At 39.1% G+C, this 21,771-nt stretch overlaps 1 protein-coding gene and 1 pseudogene across 1 annotated transcript; both read left to right on the top strand.

The window, feature by feature from the left end:
- The first annotated feature begins 2,774 nt into the window (after positions 1 to 2,774).
- Positions 2,775 to 15,242, top strand: LOC149995325 (uncharacterized). The gene is made up of 5 exons (XM_090261366.1): positions 2,775 to 2,789; positions 5,195 to 5,321; positions 12,455 to 12,528; positions 13,118 to 14,612; positions 15,205 to 15,242. Exons 1-5 carry the CDS (start codon positions 2,775 to 2,777, stop codon positions 15,240 to 15,242), a joined length of 1,749 nt encoding a protein of 582 aa, XP_090117492.1.
- Positions 15,243 to 17,241: 1,999 nt separating this feature from the next.
- LOC149995324 (small nucleolar RNA SNORA31) lies at positions 17,242 to 17,325 on the top strand (annotated as a pseudogene).
- Positions 17,326 to 21,771: the final 4,446 nt, after the last annotated feature.

Raw genomic sequence — 21,771 nt, 5'->3', positions numbered from 1 at the left:
GGAAACAGGTGTAGGAACGGGAACAGAAAAAGGGAGAAAGAGCAGGGGAGGAGGGAGGGGAAACACGGGGAAGAACAAAAGTGCAGAGAAATGGGGAAGAGACAGAAACGCATCCATACACAGAAACACAGAGCAGCGGGAAGAAGGGGAACCCAAATGTGGATGAGTGGTCAGCTGATTGGATGTGGCTGATTAAGTTGTGAGACAGCAGCTTATGGTTTTATCATCTGTCGATGTTTAATATTTGCTGAATTGTTTCAATAAATACATTTGAATGAGAAGATTTTACGGTTTATAGGGTTTGTGAATTTTATAATTATTTGCATCCAACTGCAGCCCTTATTCACTCAGAGAGCGCAAATTTGGCTGCCAGTCATGGCTCCCTTCTCATTTCCTGGGATGGCTAGAGGGAGGGAACCTGGAACTGGAGTAACTGAGTCTGTTACCACATGATGCTTTTTCCAGGATTGTTAAAACCATTGGGTCTTTTTTCTCTCTCTCCGTTGTATTTGCTTTTTTCCTTCTACCTCTCACTTTGAATTGTTTTTACAAAACATATTGAGTTAAATCTTAGTCTGTTGAATAACTTCTCTGTCAATAGTCATTAACTCTTAAAATAAGCATTGCTGATATCTATGTTTTAAAAGATTTCATATATTTTTTCCTTTTCAAGAGAGAGAAAGTGGGGGAGGAGAGGGAGAGAAACATCAATGTGTGAGACAGTCATCAACTGGTTGCCTTTTGCACACCTCAAACTGGGAACTCAGCCGCAATCCATACATGTGCCCTGACCCGAAATCAAACTGGTGACCTTTCAGTTGGCCGGACAATGCTAAACCCATTGAGCCACACTAGTTAGGGCATAACTTAGATCTTTACGTCATTACATTAAAAAGAAAATTCCAACCCTGGCTGGTGTGGCTCAGTGGATTGAGCTCTGGCCTATGAACCAAGGGTCGCCGGTTTGATTTCCAGTCAAGGCACATGCCTAGGTTGCAGGCCAGGTCCCTGGTTGGGAGCACATGAGAGGCAAGCACACATTAATGTTTCCTTCTGTTTCTTTTTCTCTCCTTCCCCTATGGCTAAAAATAAATAAATAAAATCTTTTTTAAAAAGAAGAAGTAGAAGGACAGAAAATTCCACATAGTTTTCCTTTGGAATATATTGTGTCTTGTTTAAATTCTGAGCCCTGCATCCTTTCTACTGTTTATCATATGTAGGAACCTCCATTCATACTTAGTAAATAATATCAGGCTCAGAACGTGGTTTCAAAAGTTCGTCTGATTTACAGCAGCTTTTACCTTCCCTTTATGTGATTTGTTGAATCAGTGACTGTGAGTCACAGAGCAGCGATCCCCTCAAGTCCCTCTTGTCCATTCTCTGAAAATACTGAAGGAAGCACTGGATTGACCTGAAATGTGGGTCCCAGAAAGCCCATCATTTCATTGTGTAATTTGATGGACATGTTTACATGGTTAATACTTTTAAAAATTTTCAGCATCGAAATTGCATTTATCATTTTATGTTTCTAAAATGAGTCTTTGTAATTTTCTAGACAATAAGAAAATTTTTTCACCCAAGGAGTCTGTCCTTTTAGAGGATTCTGCCCATGCCCTACAAGACCCATAGGGATGAGGTGTGCTGTGTCTGATATGTCTGTCCCGGTGCTATGGAAAACCACTTGGGGGGAGTAACTCAGGCACCAGGAGGGAACTAGATGAAGATGCCTCTTCATGGGCCCCAGTGAGACCAGCACAATTATAACTTAGACTGGGGCTCTGATTCTAAGGGGTCTGCATGCTTATTAAAGCTAAACTTTTCTTTCAGGTTCCTATTAAATCACCTGAAAGTTTTGAGAAATGACATCAGCTATGTCATCCTCCACAGAGTTGGATATGTGCTCTGGGTGGAGCATCCTTGTTTGTTGATGTGCTCTGGGTCATCCTAAGGTGAACCCTGGGATTCACAGGAGGGCTTTGGGATGCATTTTTTTTTTTAATTCCTCATTCGTGGATGTGCTCATTGATATAGAGACAGAGGAAAAGAGAGAGAAACATTGGTGTGAAAGAGAAGTACCAATGGGCTGCCTCCCACGTGCACCCAGAGAGGGGTAGAACCTGCAACCCAGGTAAGTATCCTGACCATGAATCAAATTCACAGCCTTTTGGTGTCTAGAATGATAGTGCCATCAACTGAGCCACTCAGTCAGCATGCTTTTTTTTTTTTAATTATAAGAAATATTTTATTTAAATTCACAGTTAGAAGTGAGCTCAGGGAACAACAGGCAATCAAAAGAAGGGCCCTTGGCACTTACAGAAAGAAAGGAGAAAGCTTATCTGTAGGGTTGAAGGGAGGGAACAGGGAAGGAAAGCTAAGCCAACACGCCTTTGTAAGAGTGGGGAGCAGGCTTTGGTCAGGGAAGGCAGTGGGGTGCTTTGCTGGGTTGGGGTTCAGTAGAGCAGCACACGTTCTCAGTGCTCTATGAGTTGGTGGATGTCTGTGGCGAAGAGAGTGCACCTGAAAAGAAGAATGAAAAACTGCCATGTGGCCGTCATGTAAGTAACAGCTTACTGTTCCTGACTCTCCTGTGTAAAAGGACAGGGAGGGTGACCTTTCCTTCCAGCATTTCAGGTCCTTCTGCTTGTCATTGTGCTGGAAGAGGATTAAAAGGCTCTGAGGAAACCTTTGAAGGCACATTCTCAAAATGCCAGCGTGACTCCTTGCATATCATCGCCTGAGAAAACAGCCCGGAGCAGGAGCAGGACCAGGGCGCCATGGCTGCTTCTCAGGTAAACATGTGTCCTGGGTCAGCAGCTGTGTTTGCTTTTCTTCTGAACATCAGTGGGTTAGAACGTGCAACCTGTATTTCTCTGCTTCTGATGTTACCTAGTGCGGTTGTTTTTGTCTACTTATTTTTTTTCTTTCTTTTTATGATTTCACAGTCAGCAATTTACACACTTCTCCCCTTTGTCCCAGACCCTTCCCTGCATTATCTTTATCCCATTTCCCAAAGGCCATGAAGAACTACCGCCTTGAGTTAGTGACTTTCCACTACTGAAAACATCCCCTGTCTGACAGATGTACCTGGGAAGGTACCTATGTCAGCGTCCCTGTTGGGATGGGCTCAGAGGCTCAGGTATCAGTGAAAAGTGAAATGTAGGTTTTAGGTTCATGTGGCTGCAGCATGAACTCTGTAGAGCAAGGGTAAAAAATGCTCATTTTACTGGTCAGGATAACTCAGCAACTTCTGACAAAGAAGAGTAGATTGAAGTAGCTAGCCCACTAGTTTGATACAAAACTCTTGCTATTTAAATGCACTATAGTATTTCTCTTCAACGCATGGTATGTACATGAGCGTCGACATTTGCAAAATTATTTGTAAACATTTTCACATGATTTCTTTACCTTAAAAAAAATTTAAAAGACTAAAAAAAATATTTTGAGAAAGGTGAATGGTGGGAGAAAAAGGGAAAAGACCATCAGTGTGGAAGAGATACATGGATTAATTGCGTCCTGCAATGTCCTCAGCCAGAGACCTGGACTGCAACCCTGGCATGTGCCCTGAAGGGGAATTGAGCCAATGACTTTTGGGTTTGCAGGTCAGTGCTCAATCCACTGTGCCACAGAAGACAAGGCAATGATTTCTTATATTTTGGGGTTGTTTTTTTTTTCAGTAATGTCACTGCAGTAATGACATGTCCTTCCATGTGCTTCAGTCACCTGATATCCATTGTTCCAGTCCATCTGATATTCATTTGGCTGAGGTGGTCTCTTCACCAATAACCAATAGTTTCCATTCATCGTTAACAAAGGTCCAGCAGGGAATTATTGCCTGATTTGAAAAGAAAACCCATCACATTTTATCTGGAAACACCCCTGTCTTATTAGTTTTAGTTTGCTTTGGAAAATGAAGACCCTACTTTTATTTCCTAGAGATCATTAGCTTTTGCTATGAAGGGTTTAATCAATCAGGCCTTGTTCCTGTAAATTTCCATTATGTTCCACACTCATGTCACAGACATTCTCTACATTATCACTTCCTGTGTTGTCAAGAAAGTTTACAAGTCATATTAATGTATGTTGCGTTCTGTAAAATTTCTAAGCTGTAACTCTACACTTATGGTACACCAATATTTTAAAAGGAAAGACTAATAAACACTAGCTTTATTTTAATTTTATTATTTGGGTATTCCTCTTTTTATTGTTTTTCTAAAGCAAAAGGTATCATTCACAAATAGATTTATGAGTTTTACAGAACTACAAAATAGTCTTAATTTCATGGACATAAAAATTCTGTTCACTATCACTTTTCATTTATGCCTGGTTTCAATGTGTATATCTGTTTGCCTAAAATAGTAACATTTGAGCTATTTAGTGTTCTTACTCTCTTAAAATGCTTTCATCCTCAGTTACAGAAACTGCGATCATCATCCATGAGGTCTCTTTATGTATATTTTCCTCTGTTTTCTTGAAAAATTTTAGATCAAGTTTGGAGTAAATCTCAAGGTCTGTGTTTTACTCTGTGTTTCAGAACAAATTCTTCTAGGAAGAAGAATGTTGTTCTAAGATTACCTTTACTAAATTTTTAGATAATATTGTGGCTGATATGTTTCTTATTCCCTGAGATATGTAAATTTTGTAAAAGTCCTTCAATGCAAAATCACAGATGAATTATTTTCTGTTTTTCCTTTTGTGCTATTTAGAAGTATGGCATGTGGAGCAGAAACAGTGGTGTCACTAGTAAAGTGTGAGCTTGTTAAAGATGTGGAAACACAGGCCCCATCTCTGAACTTCTAAATCCGAATCTCCATTTTTTACAAAACTGCAGGTCTTTATTGTCTGAATTAAACGTGAAGAACTTACACTTGTAACTCACTGTGCCTTTTTCTGCTGAGAAATATACACAATTGATCATGAATGGTACAAAGACAACACTGAACAATCCATACGGCTGTGTCTGTCCCTCATTTAAAAGGTTATTTTTCTGAAATGTCTCCGCAGTGGACTGTGGACATGTGTCACTCTCATTCCTCAGTGTTAGAAAGTACATTAGAGAACATCGCTGGGTCAGAATGATCTCACTGGATGAGTCAGTGTACTCTCCTAGGCCCAACCCACTTCTAACACTGTTTTCACATTGGGTTGCATTATTAACTCTTGGTGGCCCATTAGTAAATGTGTCTCTTTTTTTCAGGGATCTTTGACCTTCAAGGACGTGTCAGTAGATTTCTCTCAGGAGGAGTGGGAATGCCTGGACCCAGCTCAGCGGAAATTGTACGTGGATGTGATGTTGGAGAACTACAGGAACCTGGTCTCCCTGGGTGAGGGTGAGTTTCTTTTGGACTTCCCGCTCCAGCTGCAGGGTTTCATTTTCTTTATTAGTTTAACGTCTTTTGGGGACCTTTGCTTTGTATGGTAGCCTTTCAGATTCTTACTCTCAAAGGAGATATTGGAGGTAATTATTATTCTACCAGTCTTCTTACCTGGATTATAAATGGGAGCATCTGTATCAAAACTAATGTTTCTTTTATAAACAGGTTATGGTTTCCCTAAACCAGTCCTGGTCACTATTGTGGAGCAAATGAAGGAGCGCTGGGATGTTTGCAGGAAAAAAACTATATCTGTCCACTCAGGGAAGGGGACAGCAAATGACACAGGTGAGAGGCCCAAAGGTCACAGAGGAGGCCACACTTCACATGTGGTTTGGGAACTGGACTTCAGTACAAGGAGTCTGAAAAGCCCAGATTGATTTCTGTTGCTGTCATGGAGGGCCAGCTGGTCTCCAACATGTCCCTTGCTCCTGTATCATCTTGGCACTCTGGTTCTACTTCTGGGACCAGGACCCTCCTGTTAATATTTGGGGCCAAAGTCCTCCCCTTCGACTGTGAGGGCCATTGTGGTCTGGCTCCTCTTCCAGTGAGTTGGGGACCAGGGAAATTCTGTGCACATTGCTGAGAAATTGTAAGTTAAGCCTTAGTTTTTTAAAGTTTTGTTTTTGACTCATGAACAGAATTTATGAAGGAAGTGGTTGAGGTCCATAATTTGTAGCAGAAATCCCAGGATCCCTGGCAACAGGTGTCATATTTTCTGTTATAATTTCTAATTTTATGAGGCCTCAAACAAAATTTCAGAAACTTTAGAGTCAGTGATTTCATCGCAGCCCAAGGCACCTCCCTGCAAAAAGACAATCTAATTTTCTGTTGCCCTTCACAATGTTGTTTTGCTTTGTATGAACTAACATAAAAAATTTCCAGTTTATATACTTCAGTTTCTTTGTGTTAGAATTGCTTAATGTATCTCCTTATACAGCTCTTCAATAAATTACTGCCAGAGACGACCTTAGAACCACCATGTAGGAAGGTCTTTATTGTGAACCTGATTTCTTTGTCACTATCGTTTTATCATTCTCTCTTGTTCAGGCCAATGATGCCCAGGACTGTACCTGATGTGTTTTTACTTTCTGATTAGACCTTGGTCAGATTTCTGATTTTATATTAAGAAGTGCTGAGATAATAATCCCAAATGTACTCCTTTGGTAAGAAGTGAGTTACACAATTATTAGGCGCTTCATATTTAGGAAAATATTCGGTGGTGCTTTGGCTCACTAAGTCCGCCCCATGAATGTGTTGCTTGTAGAACTGGTATGGTTGTAATCCCACATGGTCCTAAGCTGTCCACTGGGTGCACTGCCTCTAGGTCTGCTCTTCAAGTGCAAGGGAAGGTCAGCCACATCCTATAAACAGCCCAGTTCCACCTGGCTCCAGTTACAGAGCGATATGCACATGTTCCTACTTGTGCTTGGTATGGAGGGGGAGCCCAGCAGAGGCCAAGATGGCAATATGAGGGCATCTATGGCTAATGTTGTGTGTGTGGCCACTGAGTGAGTGATATGGGACAAGCAGATGCTGTATGTTTCTGAGATTAAGGATTGTCTGAAGCATGAGGCAAGAGAGGCCATTTCTATGGAAAAGCCATTGGAGGCTGTCAAGTGGACTGGGCAGGATCTCAGGAAATCAGTAGGACAGGGCCTCAGTGTTATCTAGGTAGATGGATATTCAGATGTGGCACCTGCCTGCTGGCTCTGTGGTGGGGAGGGCTCAGCAAGGGAATAATGGCCTCCGCCAGGACTGCTGCTTGGGAGAAACTGCCCCTCCCACCTTTTCCTGAAGCCAGACAATTCAGTTCCTCTGCATATGTCCCTGGGGTCTTTCCAGCTGCTGTCCTGAGTCTGGAGTTCAGAGGGAGGGAGTCCCAGTAAGTCTGAGTCTGGGCCCTTTAAGACAAAGGCTTGGACCCCAGCCCCCTTCAGTCTCACTCAGCCACAATTTCCACATGGTACCTTTTTTATGATAGGTTCCCCAAATTTAGCTGATTGCATTTTCGGTTTTTATTTACATATTAGCAATATGAGTGATAGTTTTCACTCAGTAAACTTAAGACGTTATGAGACCTAATTAAATACATATCAGCCATATGTCAGTTGTCATTAAAATTAATGTGTACATTTGTGTGGTTTTTACCCTACTTTGTTCAGGACTTACCTTGTTTCTTTCTGTGCTTGGTTAATGGTCAATGGTTGCTTGGTCCTGTGTGTTTCAGAAATAGCCTTAATTTTATCTCTCTTCATGGTTGAATTTATGTTATGTTTATGTGAGATAAAAACATTTCTAGCCCTGGCTGGTGTGGCTTAGTGGTTTGAGCGCTGGCCTGCAGTTGTCAGTTTGATTCCCAGTCAGGGCACATGCCTGGGTTCCAGGCCAGGTTCCTGGTTGGGGGCGTGCAAGAGGCAACCATGCGGTGATGTTTCTCTCCCTCTTTCTCTCTCTCTAAAAATAAATAAAATCTTTTTAAAAAGTTAAAAAACTTTTCTAAATTGTATGTAATTTTTGCTAAGTTTTATAACTGTCTCTTTTAGATATTATTTTTTATTTTAAATTTTGAATACAAGCCGCACAGACCCATGTTGCTCATTTTGTTGGGTATCATCTTGAAACTCAAAGGTTGCTGGTTCGAATCCCAATCAAGGGATAGACATGCCTGGGTTTCTTTATAGCACTGAATAATATTTCATCATATGTACTTCAATTTTCTTTTCTGGTCACCTGTTGACAGATATTTTTGTTGCTTCCTTCTTGGATATTATAAATGAAGTGTCTATAAATAGTCACTCGTTGGCTTATGTGTAAAGTTTTTAGATGTTTGGTTAATCACTAAGGAGCACAAATTCTGGATTATATAATAAGTGTATTTTAGGTTTTTTCAAAATGTATTTTATTGTATATTTATTTTCAGTTTTCCCCATTCTTTCCTCTTTGCCCCCTCTATCCAGCCCATCCCCTTATTTTTAGTTTTTTGAGAACCCTCACACTCTTTCCCAGGAGTTGTAGCATTTGCATTTTCACCAGCAACGAATGAGAGTCCAGTTGCTCCCCATCCACAGCAGCACTTTCTGTTGTCACTGTTCTGGATTCCCTTTGCAATAGGGGTTTAGTGTTGCTTGACTGAGCTGTTTGTATGATTTTCATCATTTTAATGTGCATTTCCTCAGTGATATAAGGTGTGGAGGATGTTTGTGGATACTAATTTTTACATTTATTTTTAGAGCACTGGAAGGGAGGGAGCATGAGAGGGAGAGAAACATGCATGTGTGATAAATACATTGATCAGTTGCCTCTTGCAGGCCCCCAACCAGGGACTCGGCCAGGAACCCAGGCATATGGCCTGACTGGGAATTGAACCAGCAACCTTTCACTTTGTGGGAGGTCCTCAATCCACTGAGCGACACCAGCCACTGGTTTGGCTCAGTGGATTGAGCGTCGGCCTGCGAGCTAAGTGTCGCTGGTTCGATCTTCCAGTCAGGGCACATCAGAGAAGGAAAACTCTGACTCCAAAAAACCTCCGCTGCCTTGCGGCATACCTCTTCAGGGGAAAGGCTAAGGGAGTAAACCCCGACAGAAAATCTGGAGCCGGAGTCCCTAAGGCGGTTTGACGTTGTAGTCAACACCGGCAACTCCTGCGGCACACCTGAAACCAAGCTGTATTGACTCCGTCTTTCCCTTGGACCCTTCAGCTGCGAAGAGAGGGGGGGTCTGCTGCATGGGCAACAGCAGACCCTCCATATCACCCTTCCCAGGCTCTGTAGCTTCAGCTTCACTGGAGAGGACACTCCAGCGTCATCGCAAGATGTCGATTCAACACGGGAGGAGACAGATACCGTGTCACTCCCGAGTCGGACTGCACAGCCATTCTCGGCGGTGCAGATAGACTCTTAAGAAGCTACACCATCGTCTCTCGAGACGGACGGCTGCCGACCCGATTTCTGTTAAGGGATTTGTCCCTTTTTAGTCAGGTTTGGTTTTTTGTTACCATAGTTTGAAAACATCTTTGTATGACTTCTGTAACAGTCCTGTACATGTTGCCTTTCACAAATATTTTTTCCCATCCATGGCTTCTGTTTTTTTCTCACAATGAGGATCACTTTTTTGTTTGTCTTTTTCCTTAAAGGTTGATTTGAGACATGGGAATTTAAATCATAACGCTATGGATTAAAAAAGAAATTTGGTAAAGAATTTTTCTTGAGAAAATGTGAAGTGTATAAAGTTAGTTTTGTTTTATATTTAATAACATGAATATTATATTTGCATTTTATTAAAATTTTGAAATAATCACATAATGAGTCATGGCTTTAAGGGGACCCATTGAGATAAATCTTTTTTGATGTCATATGTCAACTAAAATAAAATCTTATGTATTCCAGAGTTTCAGTACCATTGTAACAATGGTCATTTTTTGTTCCATTCTATATCTTCACTTATGTGAATAATGATTCAGTGGTTATAGTGATGTATATACCATCTTGAATTTGTGTTCTCATATGCTTTGGGTGACTCTCCAGAAATGGAATTGCTGTGGTATATGGTACTTGTTTGTAAATTTTTGAGAAGCTTCCATCCCTTTTTTTCTGTAGTGGCTGTACCAACTTCTTTATAATCTCACTGACAGTGCATGAGGGTTCTCATTTCTTCACATCATTGCCAATTCTAGTTGTTAATTTACTTTTTAAAAAGATTTTATTTATTGCCCTCAATGGTGTGGCTAAGTAGATTGAATGCCGGCCTGCAAACCAAAGGGTCCCTGGTTTGATTCCCAGTCAGGACATATGCCTGGGTTTTGGGCCAGGTCCCTGGTTGGAGGAAAGTAAGAGGAAGCCATGCAGTGATGTTTCTCTCCCTCTTTTTCTCCCTCCCTTCCCTTTACTTTAAAAATAAATAAAATAAAATAATAAAAATAAAAGATTTTATTTATTTACTTTTATAGAGAGGGGAAGGGAGAGAGAAAGAGAGGAAGAGAGCTATCAATGTGTGAGAGAGAGAGCCATCAGTTGCCTCTCATGCCCCCAACTGGGGACCTGGTGTGTAATCTAGGCATGTGCCATGACTGGAAATAGACCCTGCGACCTATTACTTTGCAGGCTGACACTCAGTCTACTGAACCACACCTGCCAGGGCTATTAACTTATTGATAAGTTTCATCTGGATATATGTGTGCTGGTATTTCACTGGGGTCTCAATTTACATTTCTCTGATGATGAATGATGTTGAACATCTTTTCATATGTCTATTGGTCATCTTTATATCCTGTTTAGATAAATATCTATTCAGGTCCTCTGCTCATTCTTCAATTGGATTGTTTTTTTTTTTTTTTTTTGGTGTTAAGCTTTGTAAGTTCCTTATACAGTTTTGATATTTAGCATCGTTGGTGGATACCATCCGCTGTTCAGCAGATTGGTTATTGTGTTTATTTTCTCAATGGTTTCCTTTACTGTGCAAAACTCATTTTGTTGCAGTCTCATTTGTTTGATTTTTTTTTCTTGTTTGCTGTACCTTCCAAAGATATACCAAAATTTTTTTTCTAAGAGAGATGGCAGAGTTTATTGACTATGCTTTCTTGTCATGTTTTCATGGGTTTAGGTCTCACATTTTAGTTTTTAATTCATTCTGAATTTATTTTGGTAGGTGGCATAAGAAATTGGTTGAGTTATATTATTTTGTGTGTATTGGTCCAGTATTTATTGCACCATTTATTAAAGAAACTCATTGAGGCAGAGATGCCGCCAATGCCCTAGGCTCGGTTGGAAACTACTCTGTCCAGCAGAGGTTTCACGACCACGGCGGAACAAAATTATCCAGGACACTATTTCGTCTGGGGGGCAGGGAGGTGGCTCCCCTCTCTAGTGGAGAATAGCAGCCAGACCTCTGTCCCTTATGCTTTTTATTGAGAAGGATACGCATGGGAGATACAAGAGTAAAATTCATAAATCATCAATGGCTTTCAGGTGCCTGGATTACAATTGACAATAACAGATTACAAGTTCCAGTACAGCGGATACCTAGTGCCAGTGTGGGGTCTATCAAACATCTTGACCCCACACTGGCACTAGGTACAAGGTTTCATGTATTCCTTGCTAGAGGAATATATACTTAAGAGCTACAGAAAGCAGAGCAAGTTCTAAAGCATAGTAAGCATTCTTTAAATCCAATTCCCATGGAAACCCTCTGAATGGTTTTCAGGTGTGTCTCCCACGCAGCCTTTGTTGAGACTTAAAGACAAGCACAGCGGGGGTGGGGGAGGTGGCAGGTGAGGCTCAGGCAGGGGCTACAATTCCCTAAACCACAAGGAGCAGTTCCCCACAACTCACCCCATGTGTATTCCTGCCTTTTTTATATTAATTAACCATATATCATTGGCCATGTAAAAAATTGTGTTCCTTTTTTTATCATGTTGTTTTGTAAAAATTATTTATATATTCTGAATATTAAAGACATATATGCTTTGCTCTGGTCCAATTTTCTTCCATTCCACAGGTTGTGTTTTTCACCCCTTTGTATTTGCCTTAACGTGCAGGGGTTTTCACATTGGGTGTAATCTCATTTGTCTATATTTACTTTGTTTACTTTTTCTTTTGGTGTTACAATTAAAAAATAATCTCATAAAATCTTTTACAGACATTTTTTGTTTGCTTGATATTGGTCTTCAGTCCTGCAGTTTCTGTGGTGTTTGATCCATTGGTCACCTCTTCTTTTTAGTATGCATTACAGTGCATTCACTGTTTATTGAGAAAGTTTTAGCACTCTATGTCATGCAACACAGGAACATGTATTTCAAAGATGCTTATAAATAGCAGATTCATTGAACACACTACCCTCCATCTCTCCAGAGTAGAAACTGGGAATTGGGAGTATTCTTATAATATGGCCACTGTGTGTTGTAGGATTTGAGCCATATGGTTGCCAAATGTAAGGAACTTTCTCCCTTTGATTGAGTTTTTCTCATTGTACCTTTCCTGGTGTTGCTTTGAACACATAACATTTTTGAGTATATTCAGTAATTGCTCAACTTCAATGTACATTGACCTGAGTGTTGTACCTATGAACCTTTATTTTGTGTCTTTCAGTTATGGCATCTGATGACAACCAGGCCTTGTTGCAAGAGCCAGGAATAGAAGATTTATGCTCTGGAATAATACAGGTAAGATATCAAAGGTATGTCTTTGATAATGTAATGAAAGGCTGATAAGAAAGTGTGTCACAAGTAAAAAGGATGTTAAAATGGGATGATTATTTATAATCCTTCTTATCTAAAGAGGTGAAAAATAGACCACATTTGGGGAAACTCCCACTTTAAGTCAGTGTCATTTGCTGATCAATATGTTCCCAAATGAGAAGCCTAAAAACGATTTTCAAAGTATATATATTTTCCTAGAAGCAGTCTGGAAAATCTATCATCTCTCATAATTTGTAGTGTGAAAAATCATTTGAATTGTCTAAAATGGAGAGTGGGATTAAACTTTCAATAGTTGGTAAAATTTAGTGAATTCTAATGCACATGTAAATTTTAAGTGTGATCAATCTGGTAATCTCTTTATTAAGAAATTATTATACATCATTGAGAAGTAATGTTTTTATTCTAATATATAAAATTTTATGAACTTTGGAGATATTTTTGTTTCAACCACCAAGGTTTAATAGGTATCACAGAATAGTTTTTTGGGAATAGTGTACATGTTAATGAAACAGTAGATATCACTAAAGGCTTGTCTGTCTTCAATGATTACCAGAATACATGTAATGAAGACAGAAGTTATCAACACAATGAAAACTGGAAAAATTTTGACCACAAGTCAAATAGTAAAATATATAAGAATATTCATCTTCCAGAGAACCATTGTAAAAGCAGAAAAGTCTTTGACCTAATGTCAAATCACAATGCACATCAGGTTATTCCTATTCTGGAGAAGAAAAACAAGCAAAGTAAATGTGTCCTATTACTTAAGGAATCTTCAAATAGCACTGAACAAAATAATATTCCTATCGGGAGGGAGGTTTCCAAATGTTTACCATGTGGGAAAGTCTGTAGTAAAATAGTTAATCAAAATGGAGTGAAGAATACACGTACTGAAGGAAAATATAAATGTAAAGAATGTGGTAAAACATATAATTGGCCTTCAAGTCTTGCTCGACATCAGAGAATATATACTGGACATAAGCCTTATTCCTGTAGAGAATGTGGCAAATCCTTTATTTGGTTATCAACTCTTACTATTCACCAGAGAATTCATACTGGAGAGAAGCCATATAAATGTAGAGAGTGTGACAAAGCCTTTAGATGGCCCTCAACCCTTAGTATTCACCGGAGAATTCATACTGGTGAAAAGCCCTATAAATGTAGAGAATGTGATAAAGCATTTAACCGGTCTTCACTCCTTACTAAGCATCAGAAAATTCATACTGGAGAGAAGCCTTATAAATGTAGCGAATGCGGTAAAGCCTTTCGCCAGTCCTCAACCCTTTCTCAACATCAGAAAATTCATACTGGAGAGAGGCCTTATAAATGTAGAGACTGTGGTAAAGCCTTTATCCAGTCCTCAACCTTGAGTAAACATCAGAAAATTCATACTGGAGAGAAGCCTTATAAATGTGAAGTCTGTGGTAAGATGTTTCGCCAGTCCTCAAATCTTAGTCAACACCAGAAAATTCATACTGCAGAGATGCTTTATAAATGTAACGAATGTGGTAAAGCCTTCCGCCAGTCCTCAACCCTTACTCAACATAAGAAAACTCATACTGGAGAGAAGCGTTATAAATGTAGTGAATGTGGTAGAGCCTTTCTCCAGTCCTCAACCCTTACTCAACATAAGAAAACTCATACTGGAGTAAAGCCTTATAAATGTAGCGAATGTGGTAAATCCTTTCTCCAGTCCTCATACCTTATTCACCATCAAAGAATTCATACTGGAGAGAAGCCTTATATGTGTGAAGAATGTGGTAAAGCCTTTCCCCGCTCCTCAACACTTGCTCAGCATCACAAAATTCATACTGGAGAGAGGCCTTATATATGTAGAGAATGTGGTAAAGCCTTTCCCCGCTCCTCAACCCTAACTCGCCATCAGATAACTCATAGTGGAGAGAAGGCTTTTAAATGTAAAGAATGTGACAAAGCCTATAGAGGTTCCTGGTCCCTTGCTCAACATCAGAAATTTCATACTGGAGAGAAGCCTTACATGTGTGGAGAATGTGGTAAAGCCTTTTGCCAGTCCTCAACCCTTCTTCGACATCAGAAACTTCATACAGGAGAGAAGCCTTATAAATGTAGTGAATGTGGTAAAACCTTTTGCTGGTCCTCAGCACTTACAAGGCATAAGAAGATTCATACTGGATAGAAGCTCTATAAATGTAGAGAATTGTGGTAAGGCCTTTCGCCTGTCCCAAATCCTCATTCAACATCAGAAAATTCATAGTGCAGAGAAGCCTTATAAATGTAGAAAATGTGGTAAAAGCCTTTTTGCCTGTCTCAGGGCTTACCTAACATGAATTAACTCATACTGGACAGAAGCCTCATATGTGTAGAAAATGTGGCAAAACCTTTAGGGATTCCTGAAAACTTACTCAAGTTCAGAAAATTCATACTGGTGAAAAGCCATGTAAATGTAAGTAATATGGCAAATATGTATGCAGTCCTCTGTCCTTATCATCACAGTAATCATACTTGAGAGAAGTCTTTTAAATGCGGACTATGTGGCAAAGCCTTTATTCACTGCTTCAAAACTTTTATCACATCAGGTCATTCATACCAGCGAGAAACCATATAAATGTATAGTAAGTGCAAAATCTTTTAATCTTCAGTAGTGTCTTTCTTGGCCAACATGTGAGAATTCATTCTGGAGGAAAACCATTCAAATATAGAGAATGTGGCAGAACTTTTCCCTGTGCTCAAAACTTACTCAACGTTGGATTATTCATTCTGGAGGGAAACAAAAAATATGAAGAATTTAACGAATACTGTAACCATTTTCAATCCTCATGCAACATAAGCCCATTTATATTGAAGAGAAGTCTTGAAAATGTAACAAATTTAGTAAACTTTTTAATCCTTTTCCATACCTCTGTCAATACCTCAAAATTGATACTGGAGATAACATAGCAAAGGAAGAAATGTGGCGAAGCTCTACCCATTCGCAAAACTTACTCAACATCAGAATTCATTCTAAAGAGAAGGAATACAAATGAAGCATGTTGAAAACTGGTTTTTCAACATTCACAGATTGACATGTGATGATTCATATTAGAGAAAAATTTAAAAAGAAGCCTTTAGCAAATTGTTTAACTGTACCTACAGTCACATTGTATATTGGGGAATGCACAACTGGGGTGGAATTCTATGTTCAAAAGAAAGAATGATCGACTTCCATCCAAAATATACAGTTCACAAAACCCAAAGAATTTATGCCTGAAATTGGCATTAAAGATGTAAAAAAATTAGGAAAGTGTATAATGGAAACAGAATTTCAAAATATGAGAGAAGTCACAGTGGAATGTTAAAAAGTTTTCAGCCCTGGCTGGTGTGGCTCAATGGGTTGAGTGCCAGCCTGTGAACTGAAAGGTGGCTGGTTTGATTACCAGTCAGGGCACATGCCTGGGTTGTGGGCTGAGTCCCGTTTGGGGGTAGGCAAGAGGCAACTGATTGTTTCTCTCTCACATCAATGTTTCTCTCTCTCTTTCTCCCTCCCTTCTCCTCTTTCTAAAAATAAGTGAATAAAATCTTAGGGAAAAAAAATACTTTTGAGATATTGCTCTAAATCAGGATACTTACTATAGGGAATCATCCAAAATTTAAAAACGTAGATCATTACTTTTTAGTGTGCTTCAAAATACCAAGGGGATGGATGTTCTGATATACATAATTACTCAGAACATATACTATTATATATTGTCAATATTTGAGATATTTGAGAAGGAAACATAATGTGACTTCAATCTCCTATCAGTTAATGCTTCTATGTTTTTCTTTCCGGTGTATGTGTGAAATCATGGGGTTGTTGGCTCTTTAAAAATCTGTGAACTCTTGAACTCAGCTACAGAGACATCACAGCCATTGTCCTTTGAAGTGCTATGGTCACAGTATCTCACTGCTCTCCCCTCCCACATCTCCAAGCAAGCCCTTTTAGGTTTTGATTAGTAGTCTGGAAATTTTCTAATACAATGACACATCAGAATTTGGTGAATATGGGTTTTAGAAAAACATAATGGCATTTGTGTGTTTGGAAATTAGAAGGATCTGCCCTGACTGGCATGGCTTAGTAAGTTGGATGTCTTCTCACAGACCGAAAGGTGGTCCATTGAATTCCTAATCAGAACACATCTGAGTTGTGGGCCAGGCATGTGAGAAGCAATCAATCCATGTGTGTCCTATGCATTGATGTTTCTCTCCCTTTCTTCCTCTATTCCCCTGTCTAGAAATATATATATTTTAAAAAATCAGAATGATCTGTCTGGTCCTGATTTTTATTTATGTCCTTGAGAATTTCTCAGTGTTACATCATTACAAGTTTAACAGGTTTTATTCTCAATCATAAATGTAGCCAACTCTTTTTTTTTAAGTATATATTATTGATTATATTGTTACAATAGTTCCAATCTTTTCTCCCTTGTTCCTCTCCATCCAGCTCCACCCCTCCCCCATAGCCAACTCTTGGTCATTCTTTGTAGAGAAATCCCAGACACTATGGCAGACTTGGGGATGGAACATTTTCTTTATTATTTTGGATCCAAGCTTATTTCCTATGTTTTTTTTTTTTTTTTTTTGCATAGCTAGAGGTTTATCCATTGGCCCACTTGTACCATGAGTGTGTTCCAAACCATCAGCACCTTTTCCAGGATTCCAGGTGGATTGAGTTTAAAGTGGATGCCCCACACTAGGAGGCAAAAGAAAAAAATCCCTGTGCTGTCTGTCTTTGTGGCAGCCCAGATTGAATAGGGGACTACATCTGCAAAAAATATAAAATAAAATAAAACTAAATAAATAAAATAAGTGGACGGCCCAAAGTCCATTTGCTTTTTCAGAGTTCTGTGCTAGGTATTAGTTCCTATGCATGCACCTGCCCAAAAGGTTCAGCACAAATATTACAGAAATTAGTTATTGGGTACTGTTCTTTACTTCCAAACATAAGTATAGACACTATATGTGCAGCATTATTTATATGCATCTACTGATGGTTTGAGTCTAGGACTCATTACCTGGACCAGAGGCTCTATGGTTTTAGCTTTGTTACAGGACAAAGTCCAGTGCCCAGAACATCCATAGGAATAAAATCTCAGCTAAATGAGAGTTGTTCCATTTCAGGGTACTCCAGTGAGGAATGTCAAAGAGGTATATTAATGCAAATAATACCTACACTGATATTTTTGGTTTATTGTGGTCATTTAAAAGAAGCACCTATTGTCCCTGGTTTTAGTTTATTGTGTCCAGAACATATACTCTTCTGCTTTGGGGTAAAATTATCTAAATGTGCCAAGTCCATCTCCTCTGATGTGTCATTTAAGACCACTGTTCTCTTGTTGATTTTCTATCTGTTCAATCTATCTATGGATATCAATGGAAAGTTAAAATCCCGCAGTATGACCGTACTGCTGAATTTAAAAATTGCAATAACTATATTCCTATCAATAATCACTTAAATGTAAATGGATTAAATTATCAAATAAAAAAAAAAGATAATGTAGCCCTAACTGGTGTGGATCTCAGTTGGTTGGGTGCTCAGTTAGGTCAGAGAAGGCCTGAAGAGTAAATCAGGTAAAGGTGCTTTAAAAAAAGAAAAGTCAACCGTTTAAGTGATGATTGTTTACTTTGTCTTTTTAAAATTTGGAACTCCAATAAAGAAAGGTGCCATTGTGACTAAAAGGCGTTTCATTCAAGTGGAAATTTAAAAATGCTGTGGTAGCCATACTTAGGTCAAACAACAACAACAAAAACAGGCTCTAAAAAGAAAGAAGGTATTTCATAATCACAAAGGAATCAATTTGTCAAGAGGATATAATCCTTGTAAATATTAATGCAGCCAACAGAGGAGCACGTGAATATAGAAAGCAAATACTAATGAACATAATGACCTTTTTTGGTATGGAGTTGTAAGAATTTGTAAAATTTTATGGATAGTAGACCCTTACAAGATCTGTGACTTAGAATAATTTTCTCCCTTTTGATAGAGTGTATTTTTACTTATGTGATAGTACCCTTCATTAAACAGAGCATTAATTTTGATGACTGATTTATTTTATTTCATTTGTTTTTTGTATTGGTATTAAATCTAAAAATCTACTGGCAAATCCAAGGTCATAAACATTTGACCCTCTGTTCTTATCTAAGAAACCTATATACTTACTTCTTACATTTAGATCCCATATATTGATTGATAGCTCCTATGTCTTGGCTAAATTATAACCATTTTTATTTAAAACACCTACTGAATCTTCCCTGGCTTGTGTGGCTCACTGGGTTGAGCACAGGCCTGTGAACCAAAAGGACACCAGGTAGTTTGCCAGTTGGGGCACATGCCTGGGTTAGGGGCCAGGTCCCAGGTTAGGGTGTGCGAGAGGCTACAGATGGATGTTTCTTTTGCAAAGTGGTGTTTCTCTCGCCCTTTCCCTCACTTACCCTTTCTCTCTCTAAAAATAAATAAAATGTTTAAAATATAAAATAAACATCTGCCAAATGAGAGTGCTTAGATAACCACCATGGCCTTTGTGAGATGGATTTGCAGTGAATAAAAATTCTTACTGTTAAAAAATCAGGTTCATAATATATTTTATATAATATTTTAAAATTTTGTATGGACTTATTGGGGTAACCTTGGTTAATAAAATAGTATAGGTTTCAGGGGTACAATTCTATATTATATCTGTGTATTGTATTCACCATCCACAGTCAGGTGTCCTTCCATCAACATTTCTCCTCTCTTTACCCTTTTCTACCTGCCCACACCCCCTTTCCCTCTGAAAATCTCTATTGTTTTCTGTGTCTCTGAGGGTTGTTTGTTTGTTTGTTTTTGCCTAATTTCTTATGTACATTTTAAACCAATTTGTGTAATAAAAACCTGTGTTAGTTAATTTTTAACTCTGAACTGTCCATTGTATGAAAAATTACTAATATTTTTGAATCAGGAAGGCTCTAATTTTTTTCTTTAACTTCAAATACATTTATAAAATCAGGACATTTCTTGCATGACTCTTCTTTTCCATAGATTCTTGGGCATTTGTGCACATCAGTACATCACTATGTATATACTTCCTTTAATCCCAATTTGTATAGAGCTGCAAGGACATCAAGATATGCCCTAAGCAAACTATAGTGACCAGCCCTGCTGATACTACAGAGCCTACTCCCCATTTCTAATGCAGGCCTGAGTAGACACCCCTTCCCAGGAGGATCATCTCAAAGGAGCCTGTTCTTTCTTCAGTTCCATGCCACTACCGCATGCAGAACATATGGTAAGGGTGCTTATTTCCTGCTGTGAACAAGAACAGCAAAGAGTAGCACTAGTTTCCAAATTATCAATAGCATGATACCATTAATGTTATACCATTAATAACAACCAGAAATATGCAAGTAAGTATCTGCTATTCTCTTTGCTGTGGATCTTCTGAAGATGGTCTTGGCAGGTGCTGGATCAATAACATAGTAAATTATATGCTACAGAAATATCTAAAACGTTATTTCTAATAAAGGACATCTTTCTCATTTCCTCAGAAGTAATACGAATTTTGAAACATTTAAAAGTATTTTTACCTTAATACTTAGTGAGACATTATTATGATACTTTAAGTAAATAATATACTCAAGTAGTTCAAAACTTTGGAAGATAAATTGATCTTTAGCAAAAATAAGAAACAACCCTTCCCTTGTCCCTCTACCCCTGGCTCCAAGGACCCAGCTCACTTCCTCTTGCTCTGCTCACTGCACACACTGCCTCGCCATTTCTCTAAAGACAAAATTTTCCACAAGGAAACATACTTCATAGTAGATGTTGACTAGAAGATACAACAACAAAAATTATTGAGTGTGAAAAGGGAGATGTACTTATTGGACATTTGATAATTTAGCTTATTCTCCCTGAGTCTTATATTACAGAGAATATACCTCCCTACTAAGTGTTGCAAAATTAGTGATTCTTGAGGCAAAAATAAATCTGAATGTATTCTTGAGGTTATGTTTTACAGGCTTATTTATTCACACCTGACAGAACATTTGGAAATAGGACACCAAAAAAGAAAAAAAGTTACAATTTAAAATAAAAAAGGAAACTTTGTAGTTACTGTCCCAAGGAGTACATAATGAAGTTGAAATTACATTATATTTGGATACAATTGAAGTATATTATGATGTGACAAAATTTATCTCAAAGGTATTTATTTCAAGTATGGTACAAGACATTTATTTTAATGTAACTTATAACAATTTCTAAAACGTTATTTTCTTTCTAAAGGCAATACATATTGTCCTAATTAATTACATTTTTTAGTTGTCCTATCTAATATCCTAGGTCATATCGCTATTAAGACTGAAAAAGTCTTATTGGGTGGGTCATGGTCTCCCTGGTGAACTGGGAATAGAAAAAACGCTGTGGAATATCAATATGTGATTGTCTATTCTACCCAGGGAAACCCTGGCTGGTTTGGCTCAGTGGATTGAGCATCGGCCTGCGAGCTAAGTGTCGCTGGTTCGATCTTCCAGTCAGGGCACATCAGAGAAGGAAAACTCTGATTCCAAAAAACCTCCGCTGCCTTGCGGCATACCTCTTCAGGGGAAAGGCTAAGGGAGTAAACCCCGACAGAAAATCCGGAGCCGGAGTCCCTAAGGCGGTTTGACGTTGTAGTCAACACCGGCAACTCCTGCGGCGCACCTGAAGCCAAGCTGTATCGACTCCGTCTTTCCCTTGGATCCTTCAGCTGCGAAGAGAGGGGGGGTCTGCTGCATGGGCAACAGCAGACCCTCCATATCACCCTGCCCAGGCTCTGTAGCTTCAGCTTCACTGGAGAGGACACTCCAGCGTCATCGCAAGATGTCGATTCAACACGGGAGGAGACAGATACCGTGTCACTCCCGAGTCGGACTGCACAACCATTCTCGGTGGTGCAGATAGACTCTTAAGAAGCTACACCATCGTCTCTCGAGACGGACGGCTGCCGACGATTCTACCCAGGGAGAGCTGTGTATTTCACATTCTAGTTCTTAGTAGTTACAGAGATAACTGCAGTAGTTGTTTAATAAAACTGTTTCCATGAATTCTAGTAGCAGAAATATTTCTGGATCCAACACACTCCCCACCTCCAGGTCTCAGAGATCCCAGTTCCCTCAGAGTTGCTTCACCCTCACCAGCAGGAAGTGCCTGCACTGGCAAAATTAGCTTTTGACTGAAACCTCTCCAAAGGTATTAAG

This window comes from Furipterus horrens, unplaced genomic scaffold (genome assembly GCF_987537825.1).
Source record: "Furipterus horrens unplaced genomic scaffold, mFurHor1.1.pri manual_scaffold_13, whole genome shotgun sequence".
In the NCBI taxonomy this organism is placed as follows: Eukaryota; Metazoa; Chordata; class Mammalia; order Chiroptera; family Furipteridae; genus Furipterus; species Furipterus horrens.
This window is presented reverse-complemented; position numbering and strand designations above follow the sequence as displayed.

Coding starts and splice junctions, on each gene's coding strand:
- LOC149995325 (XM_090261366.1), top strand. Junction 5,322..12,454: donor CAGGAACCTGGTCTCCCTGG/GTGAGGGTGAGT, acceptor TGTGTCTTTCAG/TTATGGCATCTGATGACAAC. Junction 14,613..15,204: donor GTCCTCAACCCTTCTTCGAC/ATCAGAAACTTC, acceptor CTTGGCCAACAT/GTGAGAATTCATTCTGGAGG.